This window comes from Lycium ferocissimum, unplaced genomic scaffold (assembly GCF_029784015.1).
Source record: "Lycium ferocissimum isolate CSIRO_LF1 unplaced genomic scaffold, AGI_CSIRO_Lferr_CH_V1 ctg2309, whole genome shotgun sequence".
Taxonomy (NCBI): Eukaryota; Viridiplantae; Streptophyta; class Magnoliopsida; order Solanales; family Solanaceae; genus Lycium; species Lycium ferocissimum.
Window position 1 is genome coordinate 152,226 of NW_026720753.1, and position 23,963 is coordinate 176,188.

The window sequence follows — 23,963 nt, forward strand, 5'->3', positions numbered from 1 at the left end:
GAGAATTGATGTTATACACCTATAACAGCATTTGCCATTTAATAATAGTTGGCTGTTATAGGCAAAAAAGATGCATAAAATCTAATTTTTTTTAATGTTGTAAAAAAATAATAAATTATTTAAATTTTAAATCTCAAAGATATGAATGCTTCACTAACTAAACATTAAAGAAAGTTAATACAATTTCAATAAATTCATAACTGAATGTATAAAGTTTTAAGTTCTAAGGTGCACATTTTAAATCTACAACATTTGAAAATTAAATTCTTTCAAGATTGATGGGAGAAATTTTATTGTAGCTTGTTTTGTAGAATCCAATCTATTGGTGGTGATATAACGCTTGAATTTACTGAGATTTGCATCTAAACATTCAGCAAATGGGTATCCAATTGGTTTCCCTTGAAGGGAATCTAAGAGTTGAACCATTAAATCTTCTAACCCAATCCAACTAACAATAGGTTGAGGTTCTTCGTCAGCACTTTCACTGTCGTCTTCGGCTTTCATATTTCTTGTTCTTCCACTCCAATGACATGGGCAATAACCTCTTCATCATTGAAAGCTTCAATGATAGGAAGTGTTGAATCAAACTCTACATATGTACGTATTCATATGTAATATTCTGTCATAAATATAGTATATTAAGGTATCAAATTCAATATGTGGTCAAAATCTATACTACTTATTATTTTATAAAAATGGTTAATAATTACATTACCAAAAAAAGCAGATAGTTGTTATATGGGGGGTGGTTTTGCAAAGAGCGTACTGTTATAAAGTTGATTGTTGCTGTTATAGGTAAAATGTCATTATAGAGAAGTAAAATATAACATAAATAATCGATTATGAAAAAACTTAGCTGTTATAGAGGGGTGCTGCTATACCCGAATGCCGTTATAGAAAGGTGTGACTGTATATGAAAATCATAGACAATCAATTTCGCAGCAATATTTTAGTCTAATACGTACTGCAAGAAGAATAATTGACACAACTTTAAAAGAAAATTAACGGTGAGGCATATGACAACTCATCAAGCTTATCTTGAACATTAAATTAGTCTATTATTGTTGCACATGAGAAAAACAAGTAGCTCATGCATGCAAATGAGACAAAAACTCTCTTATAAATACCCCTATAAACCAAATGAATCTATAATACATCAGAGCTTGGTGTAATTTGCTTAATTTCAATTCTTCAAAGCAATCAGAAAATTTAGCCAAAGAAAGACTATGGAGAAGTTAGCTCACGTGGTTGCTTTCTTGCTTCTTGCATCACGTTAGCCCTTATTTCCCATATTTGGTTTGTACTTTTTAACATTTATTTCTATTTATTTTAAAAAATACTTATGTAAATTATTCTATGAACAGTCTTTCAACCTTTCACTGCTCGTGATTTGGAAATCGATGTCTTTCTACTTGATGCGTCTCACCCTAGTTGCCCAGGTTCGGTTCCATTCTTGCATATTTCAACATTATATCCATTTTATGTAATACCATTATTGTAGCGTACACTAATAAATATTTCGTTTGTTCTAATACTCCATAAAATTGTATACTTTGTAGTAGTACTTGTAATCCATATCGATAAGCGATTATTCATTGATAAAGTGCTTTCATGTGATTGGAAAAACTACAACTTCAAAAATAGATCGTCTCCTAACATCGTTATTGTTTGGGGTGGAAGTAATGTACTAATGTAGTTCGAACTAAGCCAAATATTGATGAATTTAAAGTTGGCAATAGTACTAGCTAGGCGTGTACGAAAAAAAAAAAAAACCAACAACCACCAAACTGACAATTCAAGTCAAATTGAGAAAAAAAAAAAAACGATTAGTGGTTTGATATTGAAAAAAAAAAAACTCGAACATAATTGGTTTGATTTGATTTTAACTAAAAAAAGTCAAATCGGATCAAACCAACCCGACATTGCATGTAATGCTTTTAAAAAAATATTTTATGCATAAAAAACATTTATTTCAAGCTAGGACTTAGAATTTTTAATGGTCCAATAAGTTTTATAGCCTATAGATGTTAGTAACTCAAATGATGCCCAAATCAAAACCTAATTAAGACTAATGCTAACAAAAGAAATTCAATTTTAACACTAGGAATAACAATATTATTGAATATCTATTCTTAGTTTTGCATTGCTTTAGACAGTGAAAATACATAATTTGATTTAGCTTTTCTTTAATATTTAGTCATGTAATTAATACTTATTAGCCGTATTTATTTTAGCATGATTTAGTACCTTTAGAATTTGATCATTTTCACTATGGCATAGCGATTTCATTATCTTTTTTATTGAATATTTTAGTACAATGTCGTCACTTATCCCACATTTTGTGTTATTTTCTCAAGAAACATTTTAATTAGATAGTTGTATTTTACTAGGACTAAAGAAATATTTGAAGCACAAGTTATATGTTTTATATGAAGATTTAATGGAAAACCCCCGAAAAATCCGAGAAAATCAAAAAACCCGAACAACCTGACTTTTATTGGTTTATAAATTTAAAAACCTAAAACAATTGGTTTGATTTGGTATTTGAAAAACCCGAATCAATCTGGTCCATGTACATCAATTGCGTATAGAACTTATCTTGTTTGATGAAGTATTTATAAATAATTATGCATACGGTTTCTAATTCTCTACTAGAAAATATGAAATTGACTACTTTGTCGGTGATCTGCAGCTAATCCATCGCTAACTCGCTCCTAGCTAATTGATTTTTTTTATAATTCATTGCTAATCCATGTCTAAAACAGATTAGCATGAGATTTTTGCTGTTTATCTACGTGTCTGTGGCTAAGTCCATGTTTTCTAGTAGTGATTCTTTTCATCATAATCTCTCTCTATCTCTTTCTCATTATATATGTAAATTATAGGAGTGGAGAAGTACACATGGCCAGAACTTCTTGGGGTACCAGCTAAGCTTGCTAGGGAAACAATTCAGAAGGAAAACTCAGGACTAACTAATATTCCAAGTGTGTTAAATGGTTCTCCAGTCACAGCAGATTTTAGCTGTGATCGAGTTCGTCTGGTTGTTAATGTGTTGGACTTTGTTGTAAAAACTCCCCAGATTGGTTAATTAAGGGAAAAACTACTCGGATCGAATGTTTGAGTATGTCAACTAGTTAGCCCCAAGAAAATAAATTGGACTCGTATGGTTAATGTCTCCATGTATTTCACCATTTGGTGATAAATAAGTGTGGCTTTTGATATATCATCTTGCCTATTCTGTTTGTGATTGTTAATCACTGCATATTACTATTTTGTTTTGCGATTAAACTATAAACTTAGTTTATGTGAATAGTAGTAAGTTTTGCCTCGAATTTTGATTGTTCAAGAACAATAATTTCCATCCTTCTTCCATAACAACAAGAAAACAAATTTATCATATTTTATCGTTAAATTTAGCGCATGAAAATATTAATTTACGAATTATAAAGCAATTTAGCATATCTTAAATTGAGCCAATTTGGATGGCATATAGTCCAAATTAACTCAAAAAGGACGTTATGGAACTTAGAAAAAAGAGATTTTTTGGATTGATTTGTTTGATATAGTCGTGATAAGAAAAGGAACGAAAAAAATATTATTAATTTAATATGATGATTCCCATTAAATAAATTATAGAAGAACAAAAAAAGAATGAAAGATGATTTTCAATTGGTCAAGTTGGGTGATGATCCTATTTGTTTAACCAAATTACACGCTTGATTATGTAAAAGAATTACGGGAAAGACATAAATGATCATTAATTAGGGTAAAACTATTGACAATCGGATGACTCAAGAAACTTAAAAATCATTTTTTAACCTTTTAATTTCTTTTGTAGCCATTTTAAAACTAATTCCAACATATGTATAAAAACTATATTATTGTTGTATAGAATATGTATCACTATTGTATATAGAAAATGTATCATATGTTTAAAAACTGTATCATTATTTTATAGAATAGTATCCCTACAATATGTGTGTAGAAAATATATCACTGTTGTATAATTTGTGTATAATAAATGTATAACTAACATATACTTTCTAATTATACACATATTATACATATTTTGGGGGGTATTTCTTTAAGGCTAACTTCCTCCACCTCGCTATTTAGCTGTTGCTATCCAAAGGATTTTCGAACAAGAGGTTCGAGTAGATTCTTGAAGGCTATTGTTGTGTAAGTCGGCATAATAGCGATGGAACACAAGAAAACGGCGGCGATCACCGCTAGATCATATTTTCCATGGAAAGTCTTCTCATCCACCCAGTATCGTCAAAGCCATTATTTTCATTTTATGCGTGTAAACGTTCAATTTAAGAAAACAAAAACTAAGAATCTGTAAAGGGTAAAATTTAAAATATGATCTAGAGTGAAAAAGTAAATTGTAGGTGGGTATAATTGGAGAAGCACAAGGAATAAGTGGTTACCGATTCGTAAAAGAAATGGGAAGAAGAAATTGGAGCAGCAACATCTCGGTAGAACTTCAGAAAATGGAGTGAAGAGAACTGGAGAGGAGTCGAATCCAATAAAGTTGGGCTATTTGTGTCAATAGTTTGGGCTGAACGTTTATCTCGGGACATTTAGGTCAAATTTGGGCCAATAAAAAAATTGTGATGGCCACATAGTGTCTTTTCATTCTTTTGCACGGATTGTCCTTCAAACGCTCTAGTCTTCAATTTTTACCCCTCAAATTGGTCTTTAATTTTTGTCCTTCGTCTAAAAAGTGGAGAAAAATACCAGGAGGTTTTGGGTTCGAACCCATTTCGATAAAAATAAAATCTCAAAGCTAAGTTTGGTTAAAGTTAGGCCTTATAAGGCCTAATTTGGTTATGTTGTAGTTCAAGATTAGGTCTTATAAGGCCTAACTTTTGTAGTTCTAAGATATGCCTAAGGCGTTATAAGACCTAACTTAATTATGTAGTAGTTCCAAGTTAGGCCTTATAAGGTATAACCCGTAGTTCTAAGTTATGCCTAAGACAAAGTTATGCCTTAATGCATAAACTTCTATATAGAAACTATGCATTAAGACATACCTTCTATATAGAAACTATGTCTTAATACAATTTTTTTTTTGTTTTACTCTTCTGGGATTGTATAGGCCTAACTTTTGGCCGAATAAGTCTTATTTTGCTAAGAAATTTTGCCTTCCAAATTTTTTAATTTTGATTGAGCCAGGGTTCGAATCCAGGACCTCGAGATAATTTAGGTGAAGGGCAAAAATTAAAGACCACCCCAAATAAGGGAAATTGTACAAATTGCCCGTGTCTTTTTCTAAAAAATTATTTACTTATTAATTAAAGAGTAATTTATCAACATTACCCTTTTGCTTCTTCCCAAAACTTTCTTTGGAAAATACTCTCTCTTTAGTACTATACTCCTAGAAAATATAAAATAGTTTGGGCAATTTGCACGATTTCCCTTATTCGGGGTGGTCTTTAATTTTTGTCCCTCAAAGTGCTAATCTTTAATTTTTTCCCTTCGCCTTAAAATTCCTGGGTTCCGAGTTCGAACCCCACTCAGTCAAAAATTAAAACTCAATTCGCAAGGCAGAGTTTGCCTGCAAAACTCTCCCTTAAGGCGGAGTTTGCCACCTTAAGGGTAGAGTTTGCAAGAAAACTCTACCTTATAAGGCAGAGTTTTCCTTAAGGTAGACTTTGTGGCAAACTACACATTCGGCTCTTGCGAATTTTTTTTTTTCTAATTTTGACCGAACGGGGGTTCGAACTTTAACCGAACCTAAGGGTATTTTTGGTCACTTTTTTAAGTGAAGGGAAAAAATTAAAGACCAACAATTTGAGGGCCAAAAATTAAAGGCCAGTGCCTTTGAAGGACAATCCGCGAAAAAAAAAAAAAATAGTTTAAAAACTCATTAAAGAGAAGGGTAATTTTCAAAAAAATAAAATAATAAATACATCTTTGTATTTTGGAAAATTCATTCATTTTGGACCTTAAAAAAAGTGCCACAAATTTATTTATATTGAAATGGAGGGAGTAAGTACTAAATATAAAGGACGTAGTAGTAATATTTATCGAAGGGAGTATCTAACTAAACACCATTAATAGATAACACTGTTTAAAGTTTTAATTGCTAGTCAAGATTCCACTCTTTTCAGTTGACTAATACTCTCTACCTAGACATCAAAATTAGATGTGCTTTTCAAGGTCCAATAAGGAATATTAAAAGTTTAAAACTAATTTTATTAAAGCAGTTTTTTCATCGTATGAAGATCATCCGTGACAACATTGGTTGACTCTTAGAGCTTTAAGAAATAAGGAAAAACTTGGGGCTTGAGACATCAATACCAATAAGTGTGTTTGTGTTGTTAGAATTTGGAAATTATCCTATTTAATTTGTGGACTTAATATAAATTTAATTGTTTGATTTTATAATTATATTAAATATTACGTGTTGAGTATTGTGATGGCATACTTAGCCTTCTCGTGGATCTCCTTCTACTTAGTTACCATATTTCAGAATGAGTTGGGGCACGTGGCGAATAGACATGGCTAGGATAACTCTTTTTACCAAAATATTTGATGAGGCACCATCTCATAATCATGGTAGCTTGTTATTTATTTTCTTTAAATTAGCCGAGATTATCCCCGGTTGTCATTACTCCATCTGTTAGATAATTCATGCTTGATATATAATTTAATATCACAATTACTTAATCACTTAAGAGTTGGTACGCCTTAATTTGCACTACAGGAAAGTATAGAAATTGCAACAGCTCTTTTGGCAACAAAAATAATATAGTTGGCAAAAGTCAATATTTGACAACAACTTAATTTTATTGTTGACATATATGATGAATCTTTTAAAAATGAACCTTTTTTTGTTGCCAAAAATTTAATTTTGTTGCCATATAATATTGACTATTATTGCAAAAAGTACTTTTGGCAATTAAAAGAGAAGTTGTTGCACGTCGTGTTGCAATAACAACCGTTGGGAAAAGTTTATACAACAACAAAAAAAATGTTGTTGCCAAAAATACTTTTTGCAACAATAACTCATCTATGATAACAAAACTTTTTTTGTTGCCAAATGTCTTCTTTCTTGTAGTGTTGTCCATTTGTCAGCTACTTATTCATATTGCAATTTTTAATGTCAACATGGGAACGTTCTATGAAATTAAAACGATGCATAAAACCAAGAAATGATCCATCCGTTAAAATAAAATTACAAAGGTAGAAGATTAGGTATCACAATAAAACCGAACTTGTACCATAATAAATTAATAATGTATTGGTTGTTGGACTTTTTAAGTTGATAAGCAATCAGAAAAACGTGTGTAATTAATGTCCTTGAATTTTAACTTATATAGAAGCATGAGTTTGGAGGTGGTATCGTCGTCCACCTCCCACTCATGTAAAAAAACAAAAAAAACAAAAAAAAAAAAACAAAAAAGTGGACTCTATATTAAAAAATCAAGCAATATTCATGTAATTCCCAAAGTATCCTCATTAAGTCAATAATGGTGGATTCATTGCCACATCCGTATCAACCCATTAATGGGAGCAAATGAAATCATTGTACAGCAAAAAGCAAAAAACATGAGGTTTTCTTACATTAACCTGAGATCTAATCTAGATATTAACTGTTGTATTTGTTATTCCACCATGTCATTTATTTGTTATGTTTACTAAAATAAATATACTTAAAATATTTATATTTTAAAATAAGACAGAATTTAATTACTTTTTCATTTTTATTCTTATTTTACTTTTTCATTTTTATTCTTACTTTAATAAATGTGAAAAGAGATTAATGTCATAAAAGAAAAAATAATATTAAATAGATATCAAATAATAAATAAGGTAAATTAGTCAAATTATAATTCTAATTGACGTTTTCTTAAAAAAAATATGCAAAAGACAATACGACAAGTAAAATGAGCTAAACCAAGAATATTCACCAAAAATTAGAAAATAGTAGTTCTTCATTTAAATAGAAAATCAAATTTCTATTTTGTTTCGTTTTAAACATGTAAAATTAATTTAATAATTTGAACTAATGTAAATTTAATTTAATTTAAGAATTATCCAAATCAAAATTTGATAAAAAATAATAAGTATTGTTTAGGTCCAATCTACATACATTAACAATACAATATTTTACACCTTCAAATTAATTGAATTAAAGTTCAAGTTATCAACTGATGCTTAAATATTGCTATTGTTTGTCCCAAAGAGGGGAAAATAGTTTCCTTTTAAACAAGTCTTATCTTTTAAAAAGTATTAATAAATTTTTGTAAACTTTGTATTCGTAGCAAACATTAATATAATAAAGTTTTGAATACGGAGCAAAAACTACAGTGTTATATTAATTGTATTTTGAACATACAACTTATTAGTAATATAAGTAAAAAGATTCAAGTGAATTTTTATTTAAAAAGCTGATAAAATAATGAATAAAATAATTGCAATTTGAGAAATTATATAACCAATTAACATTAATAAGAACAAATTTTGAAATAAAAGAAAAATATATGGGCCAAAAAATTAATTTGATGTGTAACTATATAACATAAACTATAGTAGAATTTAAATTAAACTTTAAAGAAAATACATTTATGATGTGAGACTACACGATAATATTTTCACTAAATTGATATAAATGATAAATGTACTTATTAACAATATATCATTGTAATTATGAAAGAAGAACAACAGCAAATATTGTATCATGCTAAGAACTTTTTTGCTATCTGTCGAGATAAATTACGCATTTGAATTATGCGCTGAACTTTCTAATTTTTATTTGTGAATGGTAAATAAGAAATGTTGACCTTCGGGAGAATAATGCATAATGACTCATGGTTGTTGTATAAAATACAATTCAATCTAAGAAGCAAATATATATCTTTGCAAACCTAATAAATTTATAGCATTAAGCAATAGTAAAAAGCAGATAGAATGTTAGATTCTAGTGCTTTACAACTTAAGAAATGAATGTTCTCATAATTAAAAAATAATAAGTTATGTTACTTTATTAAATTATACTACTAAATTTTTGGTTAGGACCAATAGAATGTAAAGATTTCAACGGAATAAAAACTTTGAGATGAAATGAAACCAGATAATTTTCTGTACATACTTCTTCGAACGAAAATGTTGTCATACTAATATTATATTTGTCGTTAGCTCATATTAGGCCTATTGGGCCCGTCCGAAGCGCGGGCATCAACATCTATTTTAAAAATATTCCGTCCACATTAACAAAAAAATTCAAGATATCCGAGACCCTCTTCCTTCTATTATGAAATCTTTTTTTTTTTTTTAAGGTTATTAAAAGTACATAAAGAGAAAAGAAAAATAATTTTGACTTCAATATGCTCGGTATTTGCGAAAAAATAAATAGTAAAATATTTTTTTTAAAAAAAACAAACTTTGGAGATCGGTTTGTACTTTCCCAGTTTTTAGCGCTAAAAGAACCGACATCTGAAGGTCGGTTTTCACTCTTTCGATCTTGGCGCTAAAAAAAGCCTACCTTTGGAAGGTCAGTTTTCCCGACTTCTTGTAAGGTCGACTTTGACAATTTTTTTAGTAGTTTATATTATATAACTAGTGTCATTTGTCCCGTGCTAAGTCCGGGCCCAAACCGATATTAAAAATTAAATTTGTAGATATTTTTTAAAAAAAATTCATGCTCTTAAATCTTTATTTTTTTAATATCAGTTTGACACTTTCCACTACTAAAAAAAAAAGGGCATTTTTGACCAAAAAATTTCGACCACATTTTTGGTCGAAAAAAAATTGACCACGTGCGGTCGAAAAATCAAGAATTTAATTTTTATTTTATTTTCTGTAGGATTTCGACCACACGGGGTCGATTTTTTAACATGAAAATATAATTTCGACCACGTGTGGTCGAAATTAAATTTTGTATAAATAATAAATGGGAAACATTTAATTTTTAAAAAAAAGAAGCTAATTTCAACCACATGTGGTCGAAAATTGGATCACGTTTAGACCGGATCTGGTCTTTAATTTTCATTTCAAGGTTTCTTCTTTCTCTCTCTTTCCTCTCTCCCTCTCCTCTCTCTACCCACAACACCACCTCTCTCCCTCTCCTCTCTACCCACACCACTAGCCCACCGCCCCACTAGCCCAGACGCTCAACCCACTGCCTTTCCGACCACCGCCGGTCCACCGTCGGCGGCGCGACCAATTATTTTCAGGTATGTTTTTTTTTCTTCAATGTCATGAACACTTAGCAATGCAGTTCAATCTCATGTTATTAGTTGCATTACCTTCTATATTTAGTAGATTTGATAACTTTATTTAGTGTTCAACATTGTTTTAGGGTTTATATTATGTTATTTATTTTGAATTTTGAATTGAAATTGAATGAAATATTGATATTGAATGTTAGTTTTGAAATATTGATATTGAATGAAATATTGATCTTATAGATTTTGTATATTCCTTCTTTCAGCTTTTCTTCTTATGTTTTTTTTTTTTTTTTTGGAATTTTATACCTTAAGATTAGAGCTTGGAACAATGGAGGATGTGGGTGACAGCTAGATGATGAATTGTCCTGTTCCTTTTTTTCTTCTTCTTTATTTAAGCTAAAGTAGAAAAAAAAAACCAAGTGATATGAATCATTTAAAGTCTTTAAAAGTTTAAAGCAGGATCATTTGGTTCATTAATTAGTTATGCAAGGATAATAATATAAAAATTATTACACTTAAATTAGTAATATTATTATTTCGGCAATTAATTTGATTTCATGTTATATCAAGTACAAGAGAATAGCTAAAATGAGTATAAGTTAGGGAAAAATACAAGTATAAAATCAATTTTATACTGAGATAATCTTATAGTGACATAAATAGATTTGATTTTTTCTTTGTATTTGGGCACCAACCAGTCTAATCTCACCTCAAATATCCCTCTAATTTTTACTTATTTTAAATTTTTTATTGTCAGGGTTGGACTACAAAGGTTAGCACAGATTTCTCCAATTTGCATACTAATTATTCTATTCAGTCTCATGCTTTAAGGAGAACACTTTACATTGGCCATGTTTTGGTCCAATTTTTGGACTGTTTTGGTGTATTTTTGGGGCTGTTTTGGTGCAGTTTTTTGAACTATTTTGGTTCATTTTTTTGGGACTGTTTTGGTTAATTTTTTTGGGACTGTTTTGGTTCATTTTTGGTACGTTTTTGGTTGATTTTTTTGGAATTTGTTTTTGGTTGATTTTGTTTAAGTTTTTTGGGACTAGTTTTTTATTCATGTTTTTGCTTAGTTTTGGCATGGAGTCTTAGTTTGAGTAATAGTAAATTCACATTTGAGTTTGAGTGAGTTGTTAATCCATGGGTGGTTATTATGTAGTTATTAATGGAAGTTAAAAAGATTTAGGTACTTTATCTATTGAGTTTCAAACTGCGCATTACAGTTAGGAAGGTTATACTTTGAAATAAAATTCTTTTACTAATCATATAAATTAAATATGGTTTAACAAGTTCAAACTTTCTGCAATTTGTGTAGATGGAATCTCGTAGTTGGATGTATGGAATCTCGCGTAACAATTTGGGTGGATTTCAAAACTTTGTTGTGGGTGAAAGTAGTAGGATGGTAGAATCTAATGTCCAGAATTCTAGAATGTACGACATGGTTCAGGATGCTTATGGCATGAATTGGGGCTTTGAATCAGGATCCTTAATATTGTGCACGCCTACAATTAGGTAGTATATGTAAGTTAAGATTTCATTGTTTAGCGTGAGGAGTTAAATGAGAATCAAGTTTGCTAGTTGAATAAAATGGTGCATAACAAAACTGAAAAACATTGCTTTCCAGTTTATTCTTGGTCCTCACTAACTCTTGAATAATTAGTCTTGACAAAGAAATCTTGTGTATACTCATTCCTCCCCTTGTCTCCTTTTTGCAATCTCAGGAAGAACTATTATGTAAATGGTGCATGAATCATGTACATAACATAAAACTGAAACACATTACTTTTTTAGTTGTTAATCTTGATTTGTTTGCAGGAGCTCCAGAGGGGTCAGGCAGTATGTCACGCCCCGAACCATGGCCTGGGCGAAGCACGGCACTCGGTACGTTGCTGCATGTGACCGAGCGAACCACATGACTTGTTGAGTCTACATGGGACATGAACTGATGCAGAATATAAAGTAAACATGCATGGATTGTGAAAACATGGAGTTCAATAACCATAAGTCTGAAAATATTATTATTATATTATGAATGCAGAATTGTGGTAATGTAGCCATTAAGGCCAACTCAGCTGAACATGACAAGGCGACAGTCTATGAAACCTCGACACAAATACGTTTGCTAAGCGTTCCACTAGGGACAAGGCCCTCGGCATACCTTAAATGCATAAGCGACATAAATAGAAATAAAGACACAACCCGAATGAGATGGGGCTCACTTTGGCGACACGAGCAATGTCTAACGAGCAAATGCGTTGTCTGTTAATCATCAATACTGCGTCATGAAATGCAGGGCCCCCGGCAATAGAAAGGGACGTCGACACATTGAATGTCTTGGTATGTAAAGCAACTGAAAAAATTACATGGGACATGGAATAACATGATAAGAAGTGAAACTGAAAACCTGGACATGAACATGAGCATGAATACATATAAATAAAGTCTGAAAACAGTAAATCAATGGAAATACATGTATATATAACTGCTTGTAACATGGGGAGTGCTATAGTATAACCGACAACATGATCTGGTACTTGCATCCTACCAGCAGAACACTCATATCTTGCCAAGAATATGAGATTTAAGTAATAATAAGCATGTAAGGATCCAAACTGCATAATGAAGGTGTTGCCTCCTTGCTATGACCCTTATCCTATGGTGGCTACGTAGTTTGACTATCGAGCCTTCGGTTAAACTAAGCAAATTCCAAAAACATGAACATGTAAAATAAGTGGCACTTGCTGCTCACGGTTTTCATGAATATAACTTGCTTATACATGGATATCATGAATTATAGCTTGCTTGCATGAACTTGTAAAACATGTATAGTATTTTCTTGAAAATAACATAATATATTATAAACTAACATGCATGAACCCATGGAATGAGATATATGGGTTTTTCATAGATTATGGACAGATTCTTAATAATCATAAAGAAATATTAAGCTACGATTGATGGAACTATAACAATTCATACATAATATAATCATGGACATAGACCTAGGGTTATCATGAGCATGGTATAGAAACCTTAGTTTTCATAAAGAATCATAATTTACGGATTATGAGGCGTGGGGAAGAACAATGATGTTCCCACACGTAGATAGTAACTCTACATACCTTAATCGCTCCAAAACTTGAATTAAAAACTTGAACTTTGAGAAGAAGAACTCCAAAAGCTAGAATCTTGATCTTTATGTGGGTTTTCTTGAAAACCCTAGGTTAGGAATGATGAATTCTTGATTAGTAATCATGGGTACATGTTAGAATTAACTTGGAATAACTTAGAATGGCATTTTACACCTTAGAGTATCTTGAGTTTGGGAGAGAAGAATTTTGTCCTTAGGGTTTGGGAGAATGAAAAATGGGAACAAAATAAGACCATACACATTTTAAATGAGTTTTCTACCAAAAACGGGCCTTGTACGTCCTAGGAGGTACGGCCGTACTTGAAAAGTACGTCAACACTCCTTGGGCGTACATTGGGTGAAATTTCCAGTGGAAATTCAGCTCTGCCACCCTTTAGTAAAATGGCCATAACTCTTTGTATGAATGTCCGTTTGACCTCCATAAGATACATTTGGAAAGGTATTTCAAAGAACTATAACTTTCAAGAAGGAAGTTTTCACAAATTCCTAACGCAAATTCTCGAAAGCGGCATGAATAAAGATTGACTCACTGCCACCTTGGTAAAATGGCCATAACTCTTTGTACGGATGTCGGTTGACCTCCATAATAAACCGTTGGAAAGGTCTTTCAAATATCTACATTAATTAAAAAAATATCACCAACTTCAGAAAAATTTTTCACAAATTCTAACGCAAGTACCAGAGGCCATAAGTACGGTATTTTGTCCTAGACTTAGGCAATTTAGAAGGCCTTAAGAACTTCACTTTTTGGTTTGACTTCAAAACGGCCCTTGTTTATCCCCGAGTTCATCCCAAATAGATTCGTATAGATAAAATATCACCTTTATACTAGATTCATACATTCATACCTAATTCGGATTTACGGGATGTTACCACGGTACCTCGAATGAGACCTTGAATTACTCGCGAGGAAGGAAAAGAAGCCTTGGATGTAGTACGGACGATGGGTTGAGCCAACGGGCGGCGAACTTGGGTAAGTCGTTAGTTAACAATAATAATATATTTTTTGTACTAAATTAGACTATTAACATTGAATCCTTCAATTTGAGCAATTTCATGACAACTTTGGGAGTTTCGAGCCCTTTCGGCCAAGTAGCACGCGATGGGGCGAGTTAATAAAGCAACAGTGGATTGAGAAGGTTACTCCCCCAACAAGGCATGGGACAGTTTATGGGATGGCTAATCGAGCCTTTCGTCGATACTCGTCGGCCCTTCAAGCCATAGGTGTTATTGATGATGGGGCAGTTGATCCTAAGGTGTATGAAGCTATGAAGCATCAAGTTGACATTGACATGAGAACAATTAATTCCTCGGAGGCCGGGATGTTAGGTATGCGAGCCGGATTAATAGCTTACTTAATTCGGGGGCCGTTTCGATTCAGGTGTCCTGGGGATGCTCGTAGGTCACGGCCCCACTGTAACCCGACCTTGAGGTAGACGACGTAGGTCACAATGATACGACATAAATCATGCTCTTGTCGATGAGTCACAGTGGGAGGATATGGATCGTGTCTCTCTAACACCGAAACGTTGACCTTTTTTATTAGTGTGCTTTTGGATTCTAATTCTGCTATGTTTAAATGGATATGTATATTATGTGTAAGGATTTGAATGTAGTTTTAATTTGAACTAGAAGTACTTTTAATTTTAAGATTCTAAGTGTTTGAATGTAGTTTATGATGTTTAAGTGTGTGAATATAGTTTATGATGTTTAAGTGTTTGAATTTGATTGTTTGCAAGTGTTTGAATGGACAATGTTTAAGTGTTCAAGTGTTCGAACATTGTTTATGGTTGTTATGTTGCATTGTTGATGAATTGGATGGTGTTTTGGTTGATGAATTTGGTTATTTGGAAATTGGCGGTGGGTACACTTAAAAGCGAGAAAAATGATGGAAAAAATATTTCGGATTTTCGACCACCATTTTTCGACCAATTGGTCGAAAATCCTTAAATTTTTTCACAATTTCGACCACGTGTGGTGAAATTTAATATTATTTTGATTTCGACCATATGTAGTCGAAAATCTGGGCCCAATTTACAATTTCGACCACATGTGGTCGAAATTGTGAAAAAAATTTCTTTTTATATTTAAATATAAATAATGTTTTCGACCACACGTAGTCGAAAAAGTTAAATATAATTTAATCTAAAATAATTTTTCGACACATGTGGTCGAAAACATTTTTTCCCTTGATTCTGGTAGAATGTGATTTCGACCAACCTGTTAGCGACCTACGCCTGTGGTTGAAAAATTGGTCAAAATAAAGGCTTTTTCGACCTCGTGTGGTCGAAAATCCCTGTTTTTTTTAGTAGTGTTCCAAGGAATTCTAAAATATTAATGTACAAAAGGTTATCTGAATGTTAAAGGAAAATATTTTTCTTAGTTTTTATATTAGACTTTAAAAAAAAAATCAAACAAATGAAAGCTTTTTTATTTCTGTTTTACTGAATTTTTTTGGGATTATAGTCTCCAATGATCAAATTTGCTTTTTATATGTTAAATTAATTTCATTTATATCTCTGAATTGAACCTGTATTAGCTAACTAATTTTTTGGGGAAAAAATCACAATATTCAATTAACGTAAAAAAATATTTAAAGCTACAACAATATTGTACGATGAAATTAATAAAGTTAACTTACAAATTAATATAAATAATTAAAAGTCTTGCATATTGCATGATACTTTTGTATATATTCTTTCAAATTAAACCATACAAAAAAAATACTGAACAGTTAATGAATTTAAATTTTTCTTATTCTATGCTTTCTTCTTCCTTCCAAAAGATCAATGCTAAAAAATAACATTTTTTTCATTTTCTTAATTTAATGAACCTTTTTATGAAATCTACATTTTTTAACTTTTTCATGTTGAACTTAACTATTTTAACCTAAATTATATAAAATGTTGACTATCTCATATTTCGCAAAATATTTTAATACTAAAAAGTGAAAATATCTTTTTTAATTGTTTAATATTATTACAGTTTGAAGATCAAATTGTATTTTCAAAGATTTCATAATATATATGAAAAGAATGTTTTATAGTTCCTTTTTTAATATAGTAATAATATTAGGTAAATTTTGTGTTAAAAGTGTGCGTACGTAAAATTTGACTAATTAAACCGTACTTCGGAAGTTATTTTCGATTGAGACGAAATTCATTTTTAACTATTTAACAATGAGATAAGTTATTTGTGTTTATTCTTTTAATTTAAGACTTAATCCTATCGTAAGTGAAATCTTTGTTAATTACTTTTGTTTGTAAGCACGATGACACAAAATTATAGGAAAAAATAAAATAAATACTTTACGTTTAATCGGACGAATAATAGTTTAAAATAGAAAATGATAAATGGTAAATAACATCAATAAATAATAAATAATATTTTAATTCAATAATCAAGCCTATATTACGTGGCTATAATAAATTCTTAAGAAAAATATAATTTGAAAAAAGTTTAATAATATTTTCACATAAAAGGAAGACTCAAATATGTATGAGTGTGCTTTGTGGGGCCACTATCACTTTTTCTACGACATCATCATTTTTAGTGGCATGGAAAAATGTTATATCCCGTATTTTTGTACATTGGAATATTTTTAAGCTAATCGAGATAAGTTTAAGGACAAGATTATTTTGGGATATGAGATAGAGACTTTTAATCCTCGATTTTAATTAGTGCACGAATTGCTTATAAATTTTAATTGGTATAGAAATATTAGTGGAGATTAGGGATTAATTAACCATGATTAGATTATTAAGTGGGGATTAGTGATTAATTAATGATTAATTAGCCTAATTGGACCACTAAGTGGGCCCCACTACGACATGGCCAAATCTGATTGGTCCATGCCATAGTGGGACACTTGTCAACATGGGTGGACACATGTCCTTATGGCTGATTGCATATATAAGAAGGTGGATGACTCATTTAATTCCAATTATATTCATAATTCATCTTCATCATCTTCACAAAGGTTGAAAGAAGCTCTCCACCAACCAGCCATGGCAGCTCACGGCCATGGCTGGTCATGACCAACCTCAAAATAATAAATAAAAAAGGGAAGAGAATTATAATCCCTATGGTGTTCTAGTAATTCAAGGAGGCATCCATGGCAGCCAAAGCTCACGGCCAGCCCAAGAAATTAAAAGGAACAAGATTTTGATTCAAAAAAATGTTCTACACATTCAAGGAGGCAGCAAGGTTAGAATATGAATTGAAGAAGAAGAGGTGGTGTGAATTGTGCAAGCTATTATACAATCTGTCCAAATTAAAGTGAGGTAAGACTTCTTCTTTTTGTTATGAAATTGAAGTTAATGATGTTGTAATGGAAAGATTAAATTGTATTGAGTGGAATTGGAAGTAAGAAAATTGCATGATTTCGTTGGAGTTGTAAATTGGACGGAAATTGGAGTTGTTCAAATTAGGTTGGGTTTGATTGTTGTTGTTGTTATTATTGTTATGGATTATATGTTAAAAGTGAAGGAATTGTATATGTTGATGTTAAGATGTTGTTAGGCGTGTAGGGAAATTTCGTTCATTTGGAAATGGTGAATTAATTTTGATTAACATTTTGGTTGTTGTTGTCATGGATAATGTGATGAGAATGAAGGAATTAAATGATTAAAGTTGAAGTTGAATTTGTTTTGTGAAATGTTGTAAGGGTTTTTATTGTGATATTAATGTAGTTTCCTTGCATATAGATGGATGGTGTTGTGGTCGTATGGTTGCTGGTATATTTTACTAAATTAGACGAAAAGAGTGTATGAAATAACGTATAAGAAGCGTATGTGCTTTGCTTGGTGTATTCGTAGGTGTTCGTAAGATTTTCGGGCATCTTTATGTTGTTGGTTAGGGGCTGTTTTGGATAGGTTGTTGTTCTTGTTGAGTTGGAAAATTAATTATAGTTAAGAGTATATATTGTGTTGTTATGTTGGTTGGGCTGTTAGGAAGTCATTTCGATGAAAATGTTATGACTATGGATCGTTAAGAATGACTTGAATGTGTCGTAGTCATATGAAGATTATTCTCGAATGTGTAAATGTGGGCTTTTTGGAATGTCATGCGAGCTGTTCGGGGTGTCCTCGAATCTTGTCTTGGTTAGTCTCGATATAGTACTTGAACGTGTGGTTATTTATGTTGGTTTGGTTGTTATGTAGTTGGTTTGTATATAAGGAAAACGTCGTCTAATTTTCTAGAAAGAAACTATTAACGTTGGAATACGTTTTGAACCTTCCCGTAGCTTAACCATAGTTCTTGACGTCTTAATATAGGTTGAGACACTTTGGGCGTCGTATACGTATTGTGTTACGGATAAGCGCTAAAGGTATGTAAAGCTATCCCTTCCTTGGCATGTCTTAGATATAAGTGACGTATGATATGAGCTTTGGGGTAATTCCGTTCATAAGTTCCTAATGTGATTCATGATTCTTATTCAACTTCTTTTTGGATGTTAAAACTTCTTAAAGTAGTTGAGCTACGCCCCTCGAGCCTTCATACATATGTTGGATAGTAGTCGGAAGTATAAGTTCCTATTCCTAAAGGCTCTACGATAACTAATGTCTACGATTCCATAAGCTATTTCACATTATCTTGATACGTATCTATGATTCCGAGGCTACTATTCCGATATAGTTCATAATGATATTTAAAGAGTACGTACCAACTATCGCTTTGATACTCGAGTGTTAGTTAGTCTACTTATCTATTGAGTCTCGAATGATGATTTAGCGCATATACTCGCTACTACCTGCTCGTGCATACCGTTATTACATCTTTCCGTGTCCGGGCCGGGTATGTATTCGTGCACAGTTTCATTACATTATTCACCGAGTCCCTCACTAGAGGGCCAGGTACGGTATATGATGATATGATGATACGATGATACGATGATATGATGATATGATGATGATACGATGATATGATTATGGCACCGAGTCCCGTGATGGGCCGGGTATGGTATACGTGTACACGACTTTATTCACCGAGTCCCATAATGGGCCGGGTATGGTATATGATAATGATATGCATGATTTCATTTCATAAGGCACGGATACGAGTGATCTCTTGATTATCATACTTGTCTCCTGGAATCTCTCACTTCGGTTATGATCTTCTTATTGTATTTCATGCTTTATATACTCGGTACATATCTCGTGCGACCCCTTTTTTCGAGGGGGCACGTTTCATGCCCGCGGTATACTCGCTTTGGTGATCCTTCAAATTAGGGCTTCTACTCAGCTGTTTTGGAGTGCTCCGTTGTTCTGGAGCCTAGATTTTTGGGACAGATCTTTTGATATATGTATATGTTATCCAGGGGTACGGCGGGGCCCTGTCCCGTCATATGTTACTGTTGATACTCTTAGAGGTCTGTAGACATATGTGTGGGTTGTAAATAGATGTTGTTCAACTGTGTCAATATGACTTATTTTGGGACGTTCCCGTATGTAGTGGCAGCCTTTGTCGGCTTGCGTATATATATTTTGGGATGTTGTATGTAGTGGCGGCCTTGTATCAAGGAACTGCGTATATATTTGGGATGTTCCCATACGTTATGGAAGCCTTGTCGCCTCTTGTACTATGTTATCTTTTGATTGGTTATGACTCTCAGGAGACAGGTTACCTACATATATAAATGTGACGTTCTGAGATAACGTCTTGTCTTTGCAAGCTTCCATATTGTGTTTAATTTCGGGTTAACTATATCTAATAGATATGTATACGAGTGTCCAGCTCGGGCACTAGTCACGGCCTACGGGGTTGGGTCGTGACAAAAAAGTCCTTAAAGTTCTTCAAATTTACCAAAATGTGTGAGGAATTACAAATTCATTAAAACCTTAATGAAGGGTAAAAAGAGACAAGAAAATTCATGTGTGGACTATAAAACTTTGTGATCCTTCCTTATATACAATAGTAAAGTAATATAAGACTAAAAGAGTTGCTCACCTACTTTATAAGGTAGAGCATTGCATTTCTTACCGTCACATTTGATTTATTGATTTTATAAACATTAACAGGTTAAAAAGCAATATGCAGAAAAAGGTAATATGTGAAATAATAAACCTAAAAATAAAACTTTTAGTGCAAGTAAAAAGAGCAACATCTTGTTTAATTTTTAACAAAGATAAATATCACGCTTAGTATATAAAACATTCCATAACCATACCAAAACATCTTAAAACATTAGACTAGATTACTAAGTGATCGATGTAGCATCATTAAAAAACTCATGTAACTATTAAGTTCTGTTATTTCTCATTATTGTAACTATTCCTTGATCATCTTAGTTGTTGCGATTATCATTGTAGCAATTATAGAGTTTATCAGAGACAAATCCATATCTTATTAGAGTAAAACAAAGAGTCCTCGAAACAGAACTTATAGCTCAAAATGTATACATAAGCATATATCCATAATCAACTTTAAAGGTATTTGCAAAACTCAAGTCTAACTGCAGATGCACGCCTTAAACGTTTCCTGTAGCAAACACTTAAATTAACATTAGCATACCCTCATAATTAAGTCTTAATATCGACTGATTAATTAATTTCATCCGCATGGATTCATTAACTTCCAAGATGTTGTTTTCCATAGATCTATATTGAAATCCTAAATTATCAATTTCGGAACAGTATTTTAGTCTAGCACGTACTGTAAGAACAATAATTGATACAAAACTCAACAAAAATAAATAAATTAATTGTGAGTCATATGGGCAACTCATCAAGCTTATCTTCAACACTAAAATAGTGTACTATGGCTGCTCATGAGAAAAACAAGTAACTCATGCATGTAATTGAGGCAAAAACTTTTCTATAAATACCCCTCTATAACCAAATGAAATCAAACACATCACGAAACAACTTGGTTTGCTTAACTTCAGTTCTTCAAAGCAATTAGAAAATTTAGCCCGCAAAGACTATGAAGAAGTTAGCTCTCGTGGTTGCTTTTTTGCTTCTTGCATCACGTTAGTCCTATTTCCCTTTCTCATAAAACCCCACATTTACTTTTATATACTTTTTATTCACATTTATGTCTATTTATTAAAACAAAATTTAATGTAAATTTATTCTATGAACAGTCTTTCAACCTCTCACTGCTCGAAATTTGGAAATCGATGTATTTCAACTTGATGTGGCTCAGTCTGGTTGCCCAGGTTTGATTTTTACTCTTTCATACATGGATATATATGTATGTATATATATTATGCATTTTACTAATTTCTAATTCTTTCTAATTATATGTAAATTATAGGAGTGACAAAGAACCAATGGCCAGAGCTTCTTGGTGTGCCAGCTAACTTTGCAAAGCAAACTATTCAGAAGGAAAATCCAAAAATAACCGATGTTCCATACGTTCTGAATGGTTCTCCAGTGACTTTAGATTTTAGATGTGATCGAGTTCGTCTCTTTGTTAATGTGTTGGACATTGTTGTGCAAACTCCTCGAGTTACTTAAGGGGAAAAAATTACTCGCATCGAGTGTTTAAGTATGTCAACTAGTTAGCCCCAAGAAAATAACTTGGAGTTGTATGGTTAATGTCTCCATGTATTACACCATTTGGTGATAAATAAGTGTGGCTTTTTGTATGTTACTATCATCCTCTCCGTTCCGTTTATAATTGTTAACCACTGTATTTTTTATTTTATTTCAACCATTACCTTTGAAAATAAAGATGCAGGTGGAGTGACCAAAAAAAGGATTCTAAAAATAGAACTCTTGGTTGTCCAAACACCTTATCCAATTCTCTTTTTATTCATTACAATTTACAAGGAACATAATATCCACTGACTATGAATCGCAAATTAAAGACACTACCATCAAATACTCTCTCTGTTCACTTTTACTTGTTTAGTATTTTAAAAATAGTTTTTTTACTTTTACTTGTCACTTTTAGTATATCAAGGAAAGATAATTTATTTTTCCCTGTTTTACCCATAATATTAAATACTCACTTTAAATCATTTTTCAAATCCAATAAAAATATGCACCAATTAATATGAATACATTGGTAAATTATGCACTTTATTTATTATTTTTTAAATAGCGTAAAAAGTTCAAAGTGGATAAATAAAAATGAACGAAGGGAGTAATCCCCAGGATTGACTTGTAACTAGAGCAGAACTTTAGGAAATGACTTTTTGCTCCTTACATGAATTGATTTGACTAGTATACCTTTTAAAGTGAGTCACGATTCTTCCTCATTTCCTTGTGGTTTGATCAATCTTTGAAAGCAATCAACTGTAACAAGATCATCAAGTGTTCCATCCCTCACATAAATCTTCATTCACCTCCTCTTTCTATAATTTGTTTCTTCGCTATTCTACACACACATTTTACGTAATCATTATTTGAATCTCAAATTCTCATTGTCAATACCTTTTTTACAGCAAACCCCATTTTTAAAATGTTAACACAACCTCAAATTTCAACTGCATTGTAACAAAAATATAATAGCATTTTAGAAAAATCAGAAAATAAATAATATTACACAGCAAATCAGAATTGTAGTCACAAAATTTCGAATCAAATAAAACAGGATAGCAAAAAAGCTCATGAAACTTCAATCAGGTTTCGGCATTTGGAAAAGTCGCAACAACAATTTGATAATATACAAAAAAGAAAAGAAAAAAAGGTGTAAACCTTGCACTAATTAATACTCCATACATGAGAAAGGGGATCACTTTTTTAAAGAATTTCCTAAACTGCATCTAATTTTTCTTAGATTCGTTTGCAGTAACTATTTCACAGCTGGAATTTGAGAAATCGAAACAATCTCAAGGTTTTCACACCATTGACAACAAGATCTCACCCAAATACACTTTTTCACGTATCACTGGTAGGACTTGAAATTTGAAGGATCGATGGAAATGGCAATTTTCTGGCCACAAAGCCCTACAACAAAGAGTTGTTCCCACATGCCTGTGGCCGAAAAGATTGAAAGAAAATCTGAGCCAAGAAAATGTTGTCGCGTGAAACGAGGTCATATTAATTAGTAAATTAAAACGTTACTTTTTTGCAGATAACGTTTTTATCTTATATCGTGACTCATGATTACGGGGTACCTCTTTCTAACGCCGTTTACAGTTAGTTTTTGCCTTTTGATTTTTTTAATAAAATAATTCATAAAACGTTACTGAGACATACGTTTATTCTATTTTGGTAAATTTTTTGAAATTTGTATTATTTTTGTTAAACGTTTTAAATAATGAATTATTTCAGTCAAACATTCAGGAATATGCACAAAACATCATAAATGGAAAGGACGAGCAAAAACAATAAAATAATGCCCACACGTAGGGAGTGTTGGACTTTTTTTGATCAACTCTCTCCTAGTGTGTCACACGTCTAGAGTGGAAGAAGTAATATTTACTTCAGCTAGAGAATCTTTAATGATGAGAAAAGGATATCAATCACGCTAGCTGGTGATCAGTAAATAACTCAATTATACCCAACAGGTATGTACATTGCATACATTTAGTGCTCCGTTTGGTTTGACGGATTTTGAAATAATCATAATATAAAATTTAGTATTGTTTTATCCAAAATTAGTTTGTGTTTTGAATCATGTCTAACTAACTTTGGTATAGTTAATTTAATACACCAATTGATGTATTAATTTATACCAAA

The 23,963-nt window shown here is 31.8% G+C and overlaps 1 protein-coding gene and 1 long non-coding RNA gene across 3 annotated transcripts; both read left to right on the plus strand.

Moving 5' to 3' along the window:
• Nucleotides 1-1,154: 1,154 nt before the first annotated feature.
• Nucleotides 1,155-21,927, plus strand: LOC132043325 (proteinase inhibitor I-B-like). Of its 2 annotated transcripts, none has more exons than XM_059433825.1 (3): nucleotides 1,155-1,272; nucleotides 21,416-21,490; nucleotides 21,589-21,927. In XM_059433825.1, the coding sequence occupies exons 1-3, from the start codon at nucleotides 1,227-1,229 to the stop codon at nucleotides 21,789-21,791; spliced, it is 324 nt and encodes a 107-aa protein (XP_059289808.1). In that variant the 5' UTR covers nucleotides 1,155-1,226; the 3' UTR covers nucleotides 21,792-21,927. The 2 variants fall into 2 exon arrangements, with proteins under 2 accessions (XP_059289808.1, XP_059289809.1); XM_059433826.1 differs by lacking the exon at nucleotides 1,155-1,272 and adding an exon at nucleotides 21,176-21,301.
• Nucleotides 14,864-15,127, plus strand: LOC132043331 (uncharacterized). The gene is made up of 2 exons (XR_009411777.1): nucleotides 14,864-14,992; nucleotides 15,072-15,127. It is a non-coding gene; the product is annotated as an uncharacterized LOC132043331 (long non-coding RNA).
• Nucleotides 21,928-23,963: the final 2,036 nt, after the last annotated feature.